This window comes from Anas platyrhynchos, chromosome 14 (assembly GCF_047663525.1).
Source record: "Anas platyrhynchos isolate ZD024472 breed Pekin duck chromosome 14, IASCAAS_PekinDuck_T2T, whole genome shotgun sequence".
Classification (NCBI taxonomy): domain Eukaryota; kingdom Metazoa; phylum Chordata; class Aves; order Anseriformes; family Anatidae; genus Anas; species Anas platyrhynchos.
In genome coordinates, this window is record NC_092600.1 from 6141795 (window position 1) to 6157987 (window position 16193).

General features: G+C 55.9%; 1 protein-coding gene across 2 annotated transcripts; it reads right to left on the reverse strand.

Moving 5' to 3' along the window:
• Positions 1–10882: 10882 nt before the first annotated feature.
• On the reverse strand, positions 10883–14919 carry ATOX1 (antioxidant 1 copper chaperone). Of its 2 annotated transcripts, none has more exons than XM_027468100.3 (4): positions 14837–14919; positions 13865–13940; positions 12360–12497; positions 10883–11108 (listed from the first exon to the last, which is right to left on the reverse strand). In XM_027468100.3, exons 1-3 carry the CDS (start codon positions 14840–14842, stop codon positions 12364–12366), a joined length of 216 nt encoding a protein of 71 aa, XP_027323901.1. In that variant the 5' UTR covers positions 14843–14919; the 3' UTR covers positions 10883–11108; positions 12360–12363. The 2 variants fall into 2 exon arrangements, with proteins under 2 accessions (XP_027323901.1, XP_027323902.1); XM_027468101.3 differs by having other exon boundaries at positions 12345–12497.
• Between the last annotated feature and the right edge of the window lie 1274 nt (positions 14920–16193).

Here is a 16193-nt window from a genome sequence, read left to right on the forward strand (position 1 = left end):
GAGATTGTGCAGCTGTTTCTGTGAAGAGGGGAAAAAAAAAAAAAAAAGAGAGACATCTGGAAAAAATTTTAAGGGAGGGAAAAGAAAAAAAAAAAAAAGAGAGAAAAGAAACCACGTCTTTTCTAACTGACAACGTGGCAATTGCTCAGTGCGCGGAGCTGCAGCCCGAAGCTAAGCCCTCTCCTAATGGCTCAGACAAACGGCAGTGCCAGGAGGATAATTACAACAGGGATTTCTTTACATACGTGGCGGCTTAAAGCCTGCTTTTGGGTGAGAGCGTCAAGCAGCCTGCTGCAGGGGTGCAGCCACATCTGGAGATGCCCCAGTGCTGGTGTGGGGGGGTCCTGGTGTCCCCCTGCCCACCGGGGGTCCCTGGGTGGGGAAGGGGCCCCCAGACACATCGCACCCGGGGGCAGATCCTGCATGGGGACAGGCTGCTGGCAGGCTCTGCGGTGTCACCGAGGGCTGGAGGGGGAGTGTGGGGAGGGGGAAGCAAGGGCTGCAGCGCCTGGCCTGCTCGTCAGTCTCAGAGGCTTTAGGCAGCTCCAGAAATGACGGAGAGCTCACAATAAAAGAGTCCTGGAGAGCCCTCTCCATGCTCACAAGGCTTAGCAGGGCTGTCAAAGAGAGATTTGGATGTCAGTGTGCCAGGGGAAAACACAGACCTCACACATGCTAGAGGGGCATCTTTTGCCCTCTGAAGCTCAGGAACTGGGCAGGCGATGGTCCAGGGGGGTCTCGTCAGCCCTGGGACCCCTTGCAGCACTGCCAGGGCTTTGCAGCATGCGCCCACATCTCGGTCCAGCTCGGGTGCATCAGGCACTGCTGTGCCCAGATCCCTGCCACTCACTGCCCGCTCAGGTGGCCACCCAAAATCTGCCTTTGGAGGCAGCAAACAGGGCCAGACCCCCAGGGCTTGAGCTCAGTTTGCAGCGAGGCCAAGAGGTTTGCAAGGCTGAGGTTTGAACTCGAGCTAACCCCGGTGCAAAATCCAACTTCATCCTGCTGTAAGCCCAGCTGGGCAGACCTGGGCTCACACGCTGAAGAAAACCCTGGGGCTCCCCAAAAGGGGAATAATTTTGCTCTAAGGGAAGGAGAGAAATGTGGAGGTGATACAAGCAGGGAATAATAGCCCTGCTGTCTCCCACACAATCAGTCGCTGCAAGGAGCCTTTCCTTCGCTCTGCCCCGGGAGGGATCTTCTCGGGAGTGTTTTTGGAGAGGAGGATGTTCCTGCATTAATTGCCGATGAACCCTACAGCAAAACAATGAACCCAAAGTGCACATAAATAAACAGGATGCCCTGGAAGCGCTGCGGGAATGTCATTTACTGAGTGGTCATTGAGGGGTGTGCGGCCGAGCTCCTGGCACACCGCGGCGGCACGGGGAGGGGACACGGCCGGGGACCAGCAGCCAGCTCGGAGAAAGGGAAGCGGGGTGGGCGAAAAAGAAAAGGCAGAGGCATGTCAGCAGGTCCCGCAGGAGGGCTCCTGTTCTTTATTTCCAGGAGGAGATCAGGGGGAGAAAGAGCGTGCTGTCTGGATGTGCACTAAGCTGGCGTGTGGCTGCAAAGCCAGGGCTGGAAGCCAGGCAGGGCGAAGCTGAGCTGCCCAGGGAAGGTGGCGAGGTGGCCGGCTCCCTGCTGGGCTGGGACTGTCCCTGTGGGCTCAGGGACAGCACCGACACCTGGCCCAGCAGGCAGCACCCACCGGGGTCTCTCCCAGTGCCCAGAGAGCCCGAGCTCCACGGAGGGGCGGTGCGGGGGAGCGGGGCTCTGGCTCTGTTGGAGGCAGACGGAGAAGGAGGGGTGCGTGGCACTGTGGATTATCAGCTGTCAGGAGAGGCCTGCAGGCAGGGGGAGAAGCCCAGCTGTGCGTGGCTCTGCAGTGAGTCACAGCCTGGGAGCTGGGACGCCGTGGGACACCTCGATCTTTCCGTGCTGCCTGCAGGCTCATAGCCAGAGCCTCTGGTGCAAAATCTTCCCGTGCCAAGGGAGAGCTGTCCCCCACCGTGCTCAGCGTGCCCCTGCACTGAGCACAGGGAATGGCCAAGATCCCCAATATCCAAAGGGCCTCCTTGCCTTCCCTGGAAGGACTTCTCCCTTGAAGCAGGGGGCTGCTGTGCATTTCTTCCTGCTCTGTGCCCGAATTACGGGCTGGTGTCTCAGCCCAGCTTCTCCTTTGCTCGGGACCTTGCGATGGAGACGTGCAGAGAATGCACTAAGGCACCTGGGGGAGAAGGGCAGCAAGCACTGCTAGAGCTGGGCACTCCCAGCTTGGCTCTGGTGTTTACCTAAGATGCCCTTTTGAGCCCTCTCGGTCCTGACAGATGCGGCTTGGCAGCGTTTGAAGCCTATGAATAGAGCTACTTGAGGAAATAAACAGGAATCCACCTTGGAGCCCCTGGGACACACAGAGGGAAGCTCCTGGGTTGCAGTGGCAGCTTCTTCACAAGGATAAACACGGCCTGGCTCCCTTAGAGGCTGTTCTGGGGGCAGTGCCCAGGTGAAACCTTCCCTGCCCCAGGACATCCAAGTGCCAGGGAAGCAGTGGCAATAACCCCCAGCAAGGAAAAGACCAGAAAGGCAAAGGACAAGGTTCAGGCAGGAGGGTCTCCGGGTCCAGCTGCTTCTACTTTTTTTTGGGTCATGAGTGAGAGGATGTCTTGGAAAATCTGGGTTCTCGTTTGAGAGCACAGGCTTGAAGTGATGGCCAGTTTTGCTCCGGGCTTGTGCACTGCGGGAGGCAAAGAGGAACAGGGAAAAATAGTTTTGGGGAGGGCAAGGCACGCTGAAGAAGGCGAGGCTGTGCTGCTTGTTAAATGAAAGTCCATAAAGTTTAACAGTTCCCCGTGGAGGCTGAGGAACGAGACGTTATTGTCCTTCCATTAACCCTCCTTGCTGCAGTTTTCTGACTTTTGCTCTGACATTTCTTTCTGCTTGAGTGGAGCTTGCTGCTGAACAAGCCCCGGCTTGAGGCATCCCAGGAGAACGAGGCAGGAGCCAGGTGCAGGGAGCTCCAAAAACAGGGTGTCAGGAGACAAAACGGGGTTGGTTTTGGCAGAACGCATTTGGGATGGTCCCGTACAGAGGAAAAAAGCCAGGCACAGGTCGGCTCAGGAGTAGGCAAAGACGATGAAGGGGAGACAGTAGGAAATGCTTGGAGCAGGACAGGGTGGTAGCAGTCTCTCCGGGCTTTTAGCCCCTGATTGCTCCTGGGATTTGGACACAGAAGCTGTGGCTGAGCTGGGCACGGCACACACAGCGAGGCAGCAAGGAGGAGCAGCAGCAGGAGCACCGCCAGCCCTGCCCCATCACCGTGGCCATGGAGCAGGGGCTCGCAGCCTCCCCAGGCCAAAACCAACAGCAAAAGTGCCAACCTCTGCATCCCCTCTGCTTGCTGGCTCCCTCCACATTGTCTGCAAGAGCGCTTCCGAGCCCTGTGAACTCCCCTGCCCACCCCGAGGAGCTCAGCTCCCTTAAAACCTCCCTATCGTGAGCAATTCGGACCTTTATGGCCATGCAGAAATATTCTGCCCCTTGCAAGGACCAGTTGCTGGAGAAACCATTTCCTTCATCTGTGTGGAGTTATTCCTCAGGATTTCACTGATCGGAAAGTAAAGGAAACCAGAGAGGACACAACCCCCAAAGCTGGATGAAAACACAGCAGGGTGCTCTGTGCTGCGTCTGAGGGCATGTGCAGAAAATACCTCCTCGGTCATTTCTCCTGTGTGAGGAGCTCTGGGGATCGCAGTTCAGCCCTGGAAACATGTTTACTTCCCTTGGAGAACCACCACCCGCCTTGGCCAGGGCTTGGCAGCAGCAGGGGAGCAGCGGGAGGGCCTGGGGCTGCTCCGTGCCTGTGGGCTCGGGCAAGGTGGGATGTGGTCAGCCCCGAAATAGCAAGGTCGTGCAGGGCCCCGAGCGAGCGCTGTGACTTTCCATCCTCTGCCTGGCCCAGGGCTCCGTCCCTCTCCTGGGACCTTCCACTAAAATTAGCAGCGCTTCCCTGCGCCGCGTGCCCCGTGTCCGTCTGTCTCACAGCTGTTTGAGGAGATGGGGGGCCAGAAGCACAGCTGGAAAAAAAAAATATAAAAGCATTAGATTTGGAGAACTCCCTTTTAATCTTCTCATTTATGGGGGGAAAAAAATGATCATTGCAGACGTCAACCTCCCAGCTCCTTAATTTCAGACTCGCACGGAGGTGCCCGCTGCGTCCTCCCTCCTGCGCCAACCTGCCCGCAGCACCCCGGGGGAGAGCTCACCCCGCATTTATTAACGGGGTTAATGGGGAAGATTTTTAATGGCGTGGAGATCCCAATTAATCGGTTGCTCACTTGCAGGAATAGAACTGGGAAATGAGGGAAATGGCTTCCTCACCAGCTGGGATGGGGGGGAATTGAGCCCCTCTGGAGGTGCCCAGCCATAACCAGGAGGCGCATCGTGCTCTGGAACAACGGGCGGTGCGTTATGGAGATCTGTGCTGCTCCTGGCTGCAAAACGTGGGTGAGGAGCCTGGCTGGGAAGGGACACCTCCCCACATCCCTCCTTGCAGCTGTGTGCAGAGGAGAGGAAGGGAGGGACTCTTGGGGCAGAGATTTCCTTCCCGGCTCCGGCGGCTCCCCCCGGAGCTGTCTCCACAGCATGGAGGGCTGATGTTTTGGGCACCCCAGGCTCTGTTCTGCACCCCTGCAGTGTCAGCATTGCTCTGTGGGGCATGGTCACCCCCTCCCCAGCTGCCCCCCCACGCTGTGGGGCTGAGCCCGGCCCTGCTGGGGACCGGAGCTCAGTAGGGGAACTTCTGCCTCTGATTTCCATCCCTAGCCACAAGCAAATGTGCTTCTCTGGCAGCAATCGGCAGCTCTCCTGCTGGGACTGGAAATCTGGAGATAACAGCTGGAGGTTTTTTGTGCTGTTCCCCCTCTGGGGGTGAATTTAAAGCCCTCATGCTCTGGGTTGGGTTGGGCTGCCTATTGTTTTCCGGGGTGATGAGCGCTGCTGGGTTGTGCCCAGCTCCCTGTGCCTGGACGTGGCTCTCCCAGCCCCTGTCCCAGGATCAGGGGTGCTCTCGGTGGCCCACGGGGAAGCTCTGCTGGCCTCGTGCTAGCGCTGGCTCCCTGCTGGGCTGCCTGGGGGGGCAGCTGAACACCCACCACCCAGGCTGAGACCTCAATCAGAGGAGCCTCAATCATGATATGCCAGGAAGGGATGGCAGGAGGGGATCGGAGACACTCAGATGAGATGGGGGGCACTGGGGACAGTGGGGATTTGCCCCCTTTCTGGTCTTTGGGCACAATAACTGCATGTCCTGCTGTCCCTAGCGGGCTCATGGTGGAGGTGGCCATGGTTGGCCGGTGTTGGTGGCAGAGGGTGGTGACCCCAGCCCGGGGCACATCGTCCTGTCTTCATCTGTGCCTTTGGTGAGCCGCCAGCAGCTCAGAGCAGAGCTGTAAGGGGTCGGAGCTGCCCTCTGGGCTTCCTCTGCTCTTGTTTTGACCGTGCTCTGGCATATTTCGACCTCAGGGCAGGGCAAGCCTGGAGGGCTGCTCTTGAAGCTGGAAAGCTAAAAATCCCCCAGCAGTTGTAAAGCCCACGGGGAGGCCTCTGGATGTGCCACACCGCTGCTTTCTTGGCTTCTCCCCTGGCCAAGGAAAGGCTGAATTAAGAAAGCAAATGGAGAGGAAACCGTGGAGAAATAAGAGCGGCACTGTGAGCCGAGGACAGCGCTGGGCTCAGTCCTCTCCCCGTTGCCCTGGAAATTGGACGGTTCCCACCGAGCCGCCTGCTTTGCTGCCTGCTCCTGGGAGGCGTTTAGCACCGGTCAGGGGAAGAGGGGAAAAAATAATAATAATAAAAAAAAAGGAAATATAAATGCAAACAGTGGTATTGGGGTTTTCTCCTTTATAGAGAGCCCCCAGGCTCCAACAACATCACCTCCAGGGCCACAGCATCCCTCGGAAGACCCGGCTTTCCTTGCAGGGAGGGTGCTGGCATGGGGCTGGTGCCTTTCAGAGCCCCTGGCTCTGCTCCCTGCAATGCCCCAGGCACCCCCCAGGTGCCCCCCTCAGCCCCCAGGCCCATGCAGGCTTCTGGTGCAGTCGGAGGGATCAGGCTGACAAAAGCTGCGTGGTTATGTATTTATTTATTCATTTTCAGCTGCACAGAGCAGATTATCACTGGGCATTGTGCACCGTGCTGACTCGGGGTTTTGGGGGCCGGGCTCTGTCCATGGCCGAGCAGCAGCTCCAGAGAGGGGAAGGAATTTGGCTCAGCCGAGCACATTCGGGCACTGGATCCCTGCTGCGTTCAGGCATCTCCTTTTGTTCACAAGGCGATGATCTGAATTGTGGGTTTGGTATTTTCTCACCCATCTCCTAAAAATGGGTGGGCCGGACTCAGGGGGACTGAGGGCTGGGCCCTGCCCCGGGGACCCCATAGTGCTGGGATCTGGCTTCTGTGGGAAGCCGAGGGGTGCAGCATCTCTCCTCTGTTCCTGCCTTCCCCAGTGAATTTCAGCTGGCCTGGACCAGTGGAAACCCGAAAGCAGCAGCTGGCACCCAGCAGCCCCCCGGGAGCAGCAGGAGGAGCAGGGGGACAATGCTGGGAAGGGCCAGGCTGCAGGCTCCTGCCCAGTGCAGACCAGTTCCCCTTCTCCTTCCAGGCCTCCTGGGATGGCTCCGTGGAACAGAGCAGTCCCAGAGCAAACCTGCTGTCCCCAGAGCAGCCGGGACCTCGCATCGTGCCCCACATCCCCCCATCCCACACCCCAGAGCACCACCACCTGCAGCAGCTGCGGGGCTGCGAAACAGCTCCTGGAGCCCCATAAAGGGCACCTTGGTCCTAAAGGGGGCTCGGGCTGGCTTCCACAAACACGAGCAGCACAAAAGCCGCCTTTCTCCCGCTCGTTTGACTTTGTTTTCCCTCCCTCCTCATCTGCTTTTGGCCAAGGGGCTGAATGGCTCCAGTATGTGCTGCGGGAGGCTGAAGCCAAGGCGTGAGCAGCGGGGAAGAAGCCTCGGTCGCCTTGCCGAGCCCTTGGAGAAAGCAGCACCGAAAGAAAATATTTGTGCTCTGGCGAGCACACGTGCACGCTTCCTGCCCGTGAAGTCCCTAATTAAGGTTGTTTTTTATTTATTTTGTTTCTACTCGTGCTGACACAGGCTCGGCGGGGTGCGGGGGTGTCTCTCAGGGCTCGGTGTGCTTTGCTGGTTTGGAAAATGCGACGTGGAAAGGTGGTCACAGAGGGCAGCTGTGTGTCCAGCCAGGGAGTGGGGAGCAGTGGGGGATTTTGGGGTTGCTCTGAGCATCCCTGCTGTGTCGGCGTGGCTCAGAGCATCACCCGGTATGGAGCAGCCTCAGCCCGGCTGTGTCCTCACGACAGGGAAGGTCGGCTCCTTGCAGACCTTGCCAAAAAGCCGCCTCCTTGGGCCAGCACAGCGAGGCAGAGAAGGTTTTTCCAGACAGTTTGTGAGCTTGGGTCCCTCTGAGTGACCACGCTGTCCGCCTGGATCACCGTGTGTGGCTGGCAGTGGCTGGGAACAGGGAAGGTGGAAGCCAGCACGGATTGTTTCTCCAAGCACACACTTAAAGGCAGAATAAACCCAGAAACCCCCTATCTTTTGGGGTTTTTCTTCCAGGCCATCAAGGGATCACCATGCGCAGGCACCGAAGGGGATCTCCCGTCCCTTGCCTGCTTTCTGCAGCCCGTGGTGCTATTTTGGCAATTCTCTCATTTACTGGGTGGTTCAGCTGAGCCCAACCACTCCTCGGGCTAAAATCGTACCCTGGCAGCCGGCTGCTAATTAGAAAGTGCCGAAAAGCCAGTGGTGCTTAAGGCAGCTCGGGGATAACCAGGACGGCTTTTTCTTCTGTGGATAAAGCACCGGGTTTGGAGGCTGTAGATGTTTCCACTGAAATCAGATTTGGGGTTAAAGAGGCGGGGAAGGCAACACGGGGTGAAAAATGACTCCCAGTCCCTACCCAGTCCCTACCAGGCTGTGGTTGGAGCTGCCCCCGCAGCCCCTCTGCACCCTGTGGCCGCCCGTCCTGCCAACGCATCCCTCCCCTGCTGGCCACCCGCAGCCTGGCACTGTCACCGTGCCCATGGGGCAGGAAAGCTCCGAGGGCCGTCCTTTCTGTTTTTGCATCAAAAGCTGAGCTTTTCCTTGCTTAAACGTGGCCTCGTAGCCTCAGTGTCGGGTGTATCGAGCCTCGTGTCCCATGGCTCACGTTATGATTGTGTCACACTATCTCTGCGGGCTCCTTGGAGCCTGGGGACAATTTCAGGTCCGCTTGGTGAAGGAAGGTTTCAAAGACCTTGAGGCTGGGTAGGAGTGGAGCAAAGACATCGTGCTGCAAGCAGCCCAAACACGGAAGCAAGGGCTGGCACAGGGTGTCATTACCCGTCCCCAGCTGCATGCCTGTGGCCTTTTGGGACGCACCCCGTGCTCCTGCAGATCCGCTGCTTCAGGAGCCTCCTGCACTCGCTGGCCTGGAGGCAGGGTGCCAGCAGGCTGTCTTCCCTCCATCCCCTTATCTCATCCCAAGGAACGGAAAGGGGGCAGAAAGAGACTGTTCTGCAGGCTGCCCGGCCTGGCCGAAACGCCCTGTTCCCTGATAAGCCTGCAAGGCTGATGCTCGCTCCCACCAGCAGCCCCAGGCATGGCACCAAAGGGGTGGCTGTGCAGCTTTGTCATCCCTCTGTCCCCTCCGTTCTGGGGTGCTGGGTAAGGAACAGGACACTCAGGGACACCAAATGCCATGAGCCACCAGGTATGAAAGCCCACAAAGCCTGCACGCTCCTGCCATGCTGCACAGCCAGGGCAATGACAGGGGTCTCTAAGCCCAGGGTAGGGAGCAGGAGGGGAGGAGCCCCCAGCCCGGACATCACCACTTTGGGAGGTGGAGACCAGCCCCAGGCAGGCTTTGTGAAGCCAAGCTGCATGATGAGCATCCCCACCCCTATCTGCAGCCAGCTTGGGGTCACCGCAGCTTGTCAGCACAGCTGATTTGCACCCAAAGCTTCCACATTCTTTTTTCAGCAGGTAAAAGCTGGAAATCCAGCCCCAAATCCGTGCCATATGGCTGGGGAAGGCCAGGGAGGATACAGCCATGTGGATGGGTGCTGGATCTTCAGGAATCTGGATGAGCCCCCCAGCTGGTGCTGGGTGGGAGCCTCTGATTGTCTGGCTCCGAGATAAGCACGCGTTTACCAAAACAGCCAGCTCAGCATTGGGGAGAGGGGAACAAAAGAGCCAGGACAGCGTGGACAGTGAAAGCTGCAGCCCAGACGTCAAGGCCGAGCAGTCTGGTTTGCAGCGAGCCAGACTGGGAGTTACTCCTCGGTGGGCACGACCCTGGCCATCAGTCCTGACAGTCTGGTGAAGAGCAAGCACCGCCAGGACTGCTGGCTCTGGGAACAGCCAGTTGTGCCGCAGCGTGCCACTGAGCTCCGTGCCAAACTGCCCGCTGCCACCAGAGCTGAGCTGCTGGGCAGCCAGCTGCTGCTGCAGGCACTGGCCATGCCTGGGAGGAAGCTGGGAGCAATGAATTATAACAAACTTTGGCAAAAACACTGGCTCAGGACAGCAAGGGGGGAGCTAGGGAAAGGGATTTGTGCAGGGCAGCTCCGTTCCGGGACCCTGGAGGTGTCATGCAGGAGGGCATGGAGCAGGAATAGGGCACAGCTCCAGGCCTTGGCTCTGGAAGCTTCCTGCCACCGGGAGATTTTAATGCAAGAAAATAATGCAGTGATGTTAAATTTCTGTCATTTAGCTTCTCTTATATTAAAACATAACAACAAGAGTCTGCAACATGTTCCTTGAAGTGTCTCCAGCCCCTGCAAGTGCATCTACCGCAGTTAATTGTGCTTTACATTAATGGTAAAGAAGACTTTCAAGTACTAAAACTCTCTAGGGAAAGAAAAAAGTTGCAATTATGTCAAAAGTAACCTCAATGTGTGAGATATCTCCTAAATATAAAGTAACCACTTCCTTCCTACTTTAGTTGGTTTTCCTTTCTGCAGGACAAGCCACATGCGACTGGCAGACACAGCAGACATCCCCCAGGTGAAATGGAAGACAGAGGACACATGCAATGCTTTCACTGAGATGAGAAACCTGAATTAAATGGACGGAAGCTGAGCTAAGCACCAATACAGACTCTAAGACTGGTCAGAGATGTTGGAGAGCCCCACATCCTTCCCCTTCCTCCGTCCCTTCTGCATTTCTCATCAGTGCAGGCGCTCTCCTCCTGGGCCTGTGGGTGCACGCAGCGCTTGGGGATCCTGCCCAGCATCAGAGCCCCGTGAGGCTATGGCCTGTTTGGTTGAAAGTGGGCAGGGAAGGGGGCAAGAAGGTGAAGGGACTGATCCAGGTGTGTTGAGATGAGCCCAGGATGCAGAACGACTCCTCACATTCCTGTGGTTATGTATTCACCTAAAAAGCACTGCACTGGTGCTGAGCCCGTGTTCTCTGCTCCTACCTGCAAGGTGGTTGGCCCGTCAGCTGAATCACGCTGCTCAGGAACAGTGATTGCTGCCTGGTGGCCTCTTCTAGTCCCAGAGGACACCTGGTTATCCCTCACCTACAGCACCCACTCTGCAAAAGCCCCTTCTCACCCATATTGCATGGAGAATGGAGAGTTTGTCTGTTCTGTAATGGAAACAAACATCTGCCAAGTCACAGATTACCCGAATCCAGTTTTCCTGAGACGTGTCCCTCAGGCAGAGGTTGCAGTCAGCTTCTAAAGATAGGTGCAATTTCCTCAGAGACCTGCCTTGCATGTAATGGCTCGTTTCCCAGCCCTAACAGCCATCTTTTTACTGAAAACCACTTCTGCTGAAAACCACTTAAAGCAGCACAAAGACACACGAGACACACAGACATATGCTGAAAGATAGAAGCAGCACCTTGATTTACTGTGGGACTAGAAACAGCGTATAACCTCCTTCTCTAGATTTGTCCATTTTTAAAACCCCAAATGCAGCTGTCTCCTCCTGCCAGCACTCCGCTTCCTGACATCTGGCAGGGCCGGGAAAGGTCAAATGACGGAGCAAGCTGGAGATAGGCAAACAGTTAAGCCATCGTTTTGCTGAAGTCCTGCTTGAATTCCTGCAATAAATAAATTAAATAAATAAATAAAAGGGAGGGGAAAAAAAAAAAAAGGCACAGACCAGAAAAAGTTATACAAAGATGCCCTCTGCCGGTCAGTCACAAGTCAAAGGAAATGGCAATGGTTAATGTTCATAGACGTTTCAGACAGAGCCCACGGGTCCCTGCAAGCTGGAAACTTCACTTGCAGTCCATACTGACTGTGAGCTGAAAATTATTTGAGGTACTAATCAACTCAGAGTTCGTTTCTCTCTCTCTTTTAGACAGCAGTGTTATTTGATTAAAACTAGGATTTAAAGAAAACCTTCTTAGAAGTGTTGCAAGCTCTTTCTTTTGATACAAATTGCAGATTAAATCTGTTAAATCAGTCTACTAAACAATGCAGACACACTACATAAACGTATTACTATCAGTTCATCTTTTTCTTGTATCAGTTTAATGCCTGCTGCTTTAAGCCTCCACTTTAATATAATAATTAGGAATTAAATCAGCATGAACTGATTTCAGTGCATTCATGCTGAGTATTTGTGATAATCAAACTACACCATTTTAAAACAATGCCATTGGATTAGAAAGCTCCACTGACAGAAACAAGCTCTTAAGAGATCCTGCAAAATAATCTTGGACGTTTAAGAACAGTACGTGCAGTGAGTGGGCAACCCTCTCCTCCTACTTCATTCTTTTCCCCTAAAATTAAATCCTGTCTGCAAAACCATTTCATGGTAAGGAGAGAGTTTGGTGCATGTCAGCATTGTGCTGAAGCTCTAGGAGAATCCACAGGCTGAAACAATCAAGTTGTCTCCCTGGTATTTTTGTTTACTCTCTGCTCAGCTCACAAATGTCTTTGGAATTTGTTTCTGAGCATGATATGCTCTGGCAAACTCCAGGTTCACCTGGAAATGGCACAGAGGCTTTTTTCTCCATGCAATCATGTCAGCTAATAAAAGCATCAGTCAAGACCTGTCAAATTATCAGACACCAGTGAGTCCTCCTTTGGCTGCAGACACTACAGCCATGGTTGGGATTAGCCATGGGCTTTGCGGAGCAGCTAAGGGGTCCCAAATGGAAATGGTACTGGCTGCATGTGGTTCAGCTGCTTCTCCAAAGTGAGGGGTTTCCTGAAGCTGGACCTGCAAGTCTTTGCTCCTCTGTGCTTCCCAGGAAGCAGTCTGGTTGTCTGGGAGAGCTGGAACAAGCTCAGGTCTCTCTTCAGTGTTTCAGACACCTGGTATCTACCTAGCCTCCTCATACCAGGTTACTGTGCGGATTTCTCCCCCAGGTAGGACGCGCTCTTTCCAGTCTTCTTTAGAGTTTCCAAGAGGGTGTCAACGTTGTGCTCTGAGTCGATGTACACCTTCTTGTTGGGCAGGTCAATATCGAACTGGACACCTACAAGGAAGAGAAAAACATTTTGCACAGCTAGAAGCAGCCAAACAGTATAAGAGCAGGACAAAACTTACTTCCATGCAGTTGTGCTCCCAAGGCCATCAGCCAAATGTACACGTGCCTCCTATCAGCAAACCCTGATACTGCCACCAGCCAGCAAAACCAGGCTGGGGCCTTGCCAGCACTGGTGCAAGGAAGCCAGATTGCCTTACAGATCAGCAACGGGCACCACAGCTTCTGGAGTGCTTTAATCTGCTCACTCCACCTTAGCCCAGAACAATCACTCATGCAATAAGCAGAATGAGCGGAGTTTAAACCAACCACTGTAACCTCCAGCAGCTCAGTCTGGGCCGAGGTTGGGCATGGATGAGCACTAATGAAGGCGCTAGTGCAGGGGTTGAGACAGGGTCAGGGCGGGTTCTCTCACAGGCAGCACCAGCTATCAGCTGTAAGTAGGAGGAAGCACAAGACACCTTCCCGTGTGGATATCCCAGTGGTGAATAAAGGTGAGCCACTCTCAACGCAGTGAAAGCAACTCTACAAAGTCTCTATCCAGCCACGTTACATCACAAAACTTGTAGGTATGAACTGGCTTTGAGGGCTCTGCTGCTCCATCACATGAAGCTGAATTTGGCCAGCACGTCAAAGAGCAGCAGGAGGAGGGAGGTGCTGACAACCACACACAGAGGAACTGGAATCAACACAGCCTGGTAACGGGGTCCTGAAGAAGTCCCAGGGCCTTCAGCTTGGTGACTGAAAATTGTTCCCGCTCGGTGAGGCCAGGGGAGCAGGACAACAGGTCCTCACAACTGGTGAGTGCAGGCCAGATCCTGCTCTCTTGCTGACCTCAGCACAAAGGAGACACAGGTTATAATTTTCCACGTGGTGGAAAAAACAGGCTGTGCAAGCAGCCACCAAACGCTCTGCTCGCCAGCACTTTGCCGTGACTGCTCTGCACCGGGACGCCGATGACACATCCAGGGAAGCACCACAGACACCATGGGCCTCCCTGGGCTGGACATCCACCTCCTATCCTTCTGCCCAGGCAACCTGAGCAGGTGCCTACCAGTGCAGCTCCCAGCAGGTTGAGGATGAGGCCCTGGTGACTCACAGAGCCTCCTGCAGGCCTGGCAGCCCCTCCCTGCCATGCCATTTAACCAAGGGACAAGTCCTGTTAGCAACCAGCTACTGACCAACCGGCAGCACAGAGCAGAGCGGGGAGCAGAGCTTTCCTCCCAGCCACTTTCAGCTGTTACCCACATTGCTTCCTAAGCAAAATGAAGGACATGGGGCAGCGACGTCCAGCCCCAGAGCTGGCACTGCTGCAGCGAGCTGGCGGTCACACACACAACGCAGACAGCTCAACTCACCTCCCAGCCTGTGCAGGACACGGGTGACCGCATTGGAGCAGCCCTCACAGGTCATGTCCACGAAGAACTCGTGCTTCTGCAAAAGAACAGACAAGGGGTCAGGGGGACGCAGCCACCGCCATGCTCCACGCTTGCCCTTTGCCTTGGGGAGCTGGCTTCAAAACCGCCCCGGGCAAAAGGTCAACACGTGCCACTGCGGGCTCCTCGGCAAACCTAGAGCTCTCGGTACTCCTGCCTGTGGTGTCCATCACAGAAACACCCCTGAGGGATCTTTGGAGATGCCTGGTCCAGCCCCGGGACGGAGGCCAGGCCACCTCAGGGCCAGCACAGGCTGCCAGCGCTGGGGGCTTCTGGTGGCCCCACTCCAGCTGCCCCTGGCGGTCTGGTACCTGCCCATCCTCTTCTGGGGTCTATAAGGTGGCTGGGCCCCAACACAACAAAATATCAAAAATGTTAAATAAGAAATGAAAGGGCACGAGCGCTGTTTGTTCATGCCTCTACCCCGCCGGGGCGCAGCGCTATCCGCATGCCTCAGGAGAGATCCGGGGCTGCACAAACACTGCGATCCCCTGTAACCATTGGCACTGCCCAGACCCTACCTTCCTTTCTAAAAAAAAACAACAATAATTTTCCCTTAAAAAAATCAAATCAGGGCAGTTTTTATTCGCCACCTGCACTCACATCCCTTCACGCCCTTCGCCCCCCACCCCCTGCGACTACCGCAGCTCTCAGCCCTGCACGGCGCTGGGGCACCCCCATAGCCCCCCTGCCGACTAATTAGCGTTTGCTAAATATTTTCATTAATGAAGCCCAGCCTCGCTCGGCGGGGCCCTAAAGCAGGCGCTGCCCATGCCGATACCCCCGGGAGGGGGCTCCACGGGGCGGGGGTCGCAGCGCAGCGCCCCGGGGACCGCGGCTCCCCCCGGCTCTCCCCGGCTCCCCCCGGACCCGCAGCCCCCGGCCCGCACCCACCGGCATGGCGGAGCCCGGTCCCGGCTCGGAGGAAGGGGCGGGCCGAGGCCGAGCACTGAGCTCCGGCCCCGCACAGCGCCCCCGGAGCCCGGGGAGGCTCCGCCGGGACCCGGCCCCGCACCGAGCCCGGCCCCGTAGCGGGGTGGTGGTGCCGGGGGGTCGGGGGGTGCTGGCCTGGAGCCCCGCCATCCATCCATGGGGTGCTCGCAGCCCCTTTGCCCTGTTCTTCACGCTGAGTGGGTTTCAGTCTCCCTTTGGGGACCGCACTTTAAATTTTAGGACAATAATATCTATATTTGTTGTTTAAATTTTATTTTCTCTGAGGGCAACGCAGCTTAAAGCTTCCCACTTCCTTCAGCTGTATGTCTCTTTATGCTTTTCTGGTAGTAAAACACCGCCACTCCTCATTAGGAGACACACAAGAGGCTGGTCAGAAGCTCTCTGGGTCACAGCAATGCTGAATTTTCTCCAAAAAGCCTCACGTTGCTTTTGATGGTGATCCCAGAACGGGCAGTGGGATGGAGCTGGGGAAAGAGCTGTAGGGCTGGGGCAGGAGGGTCTTGGGAGAGCTCAATTTTCTGCCTTCTGAGGCTTTGAGATGCCCTGGCACGGGGTTATCAAAAGAGAGAGGGGTTCGTGTGGAGCATCTCTACTTCAGAGCAGGTTGAGGGAAGGGGTGCTGGCCCCTGAGGGTGTTTCTGTAGGGTTTGTTTGGCTGCTTGGCCCTTTGGAGGAGGATGGGCTCCTCTCTTCCAAACTGGAGGAAGGCGGAGGAGGCTGGGGCCAGCAGCTGGGTTTCTGCAGCTCGGGTCTCCAGGAGAGGAGACGGGCTGAGGAAAGCCGGCGGCACTGCGTGGGGTGTGCTGCTTCCTGACCACGTGCGGGGCTTCAAGATCTTCCTGTTAAGAAGCCTGACCTGCAGCAGGAAGAATAATTAAAAAAAAAAAAGGTTATTTGCTGCCACACCGAGTGGGGCTGCGTGCGGGGATTTCGGCTGGCCTTGGCTAACCCTTGTGCGCCGCGTTTATATTATACGGGCCGAGCAGATGATGCAAATGCTTTTCCTAGCAGGCTGCCATGGGAGCTTTGATTTTAACGAGATAGGACCTTGCTGTTTTGCTATTATATGTATCTTATATACATACAAAGGAATTTCCCACCCCTGGATTGCCGCCGTTCCCGGAGGGACGCCGGGCATCGCCCCGGCAGGGTTTATTTTAGCTGTAGTGCTGGGTCATCGCTCTCACGTCAAACTTCGCGACGAGCGCGCCCCTGATTTATGGGCTGGCAGATTGCGGTGCGGCACTGCCTATAAATAAATAGCAAAGGGGGGGTCACATCAGTGCTGTGCGTGGCC

Bases quoted from the DNA above. Each gene is read 5' to 3' on its own strand.
- ATOX1 (XM_027468100.3), bottom strand. The intron at 12,498-13,864 runs GTGAGTTGAGCT...TCTTCCTTGTAG, and splicing joins TGTCCTGCACAGGCTGGGAG to GTGTCCAGTTCGATATTGAC.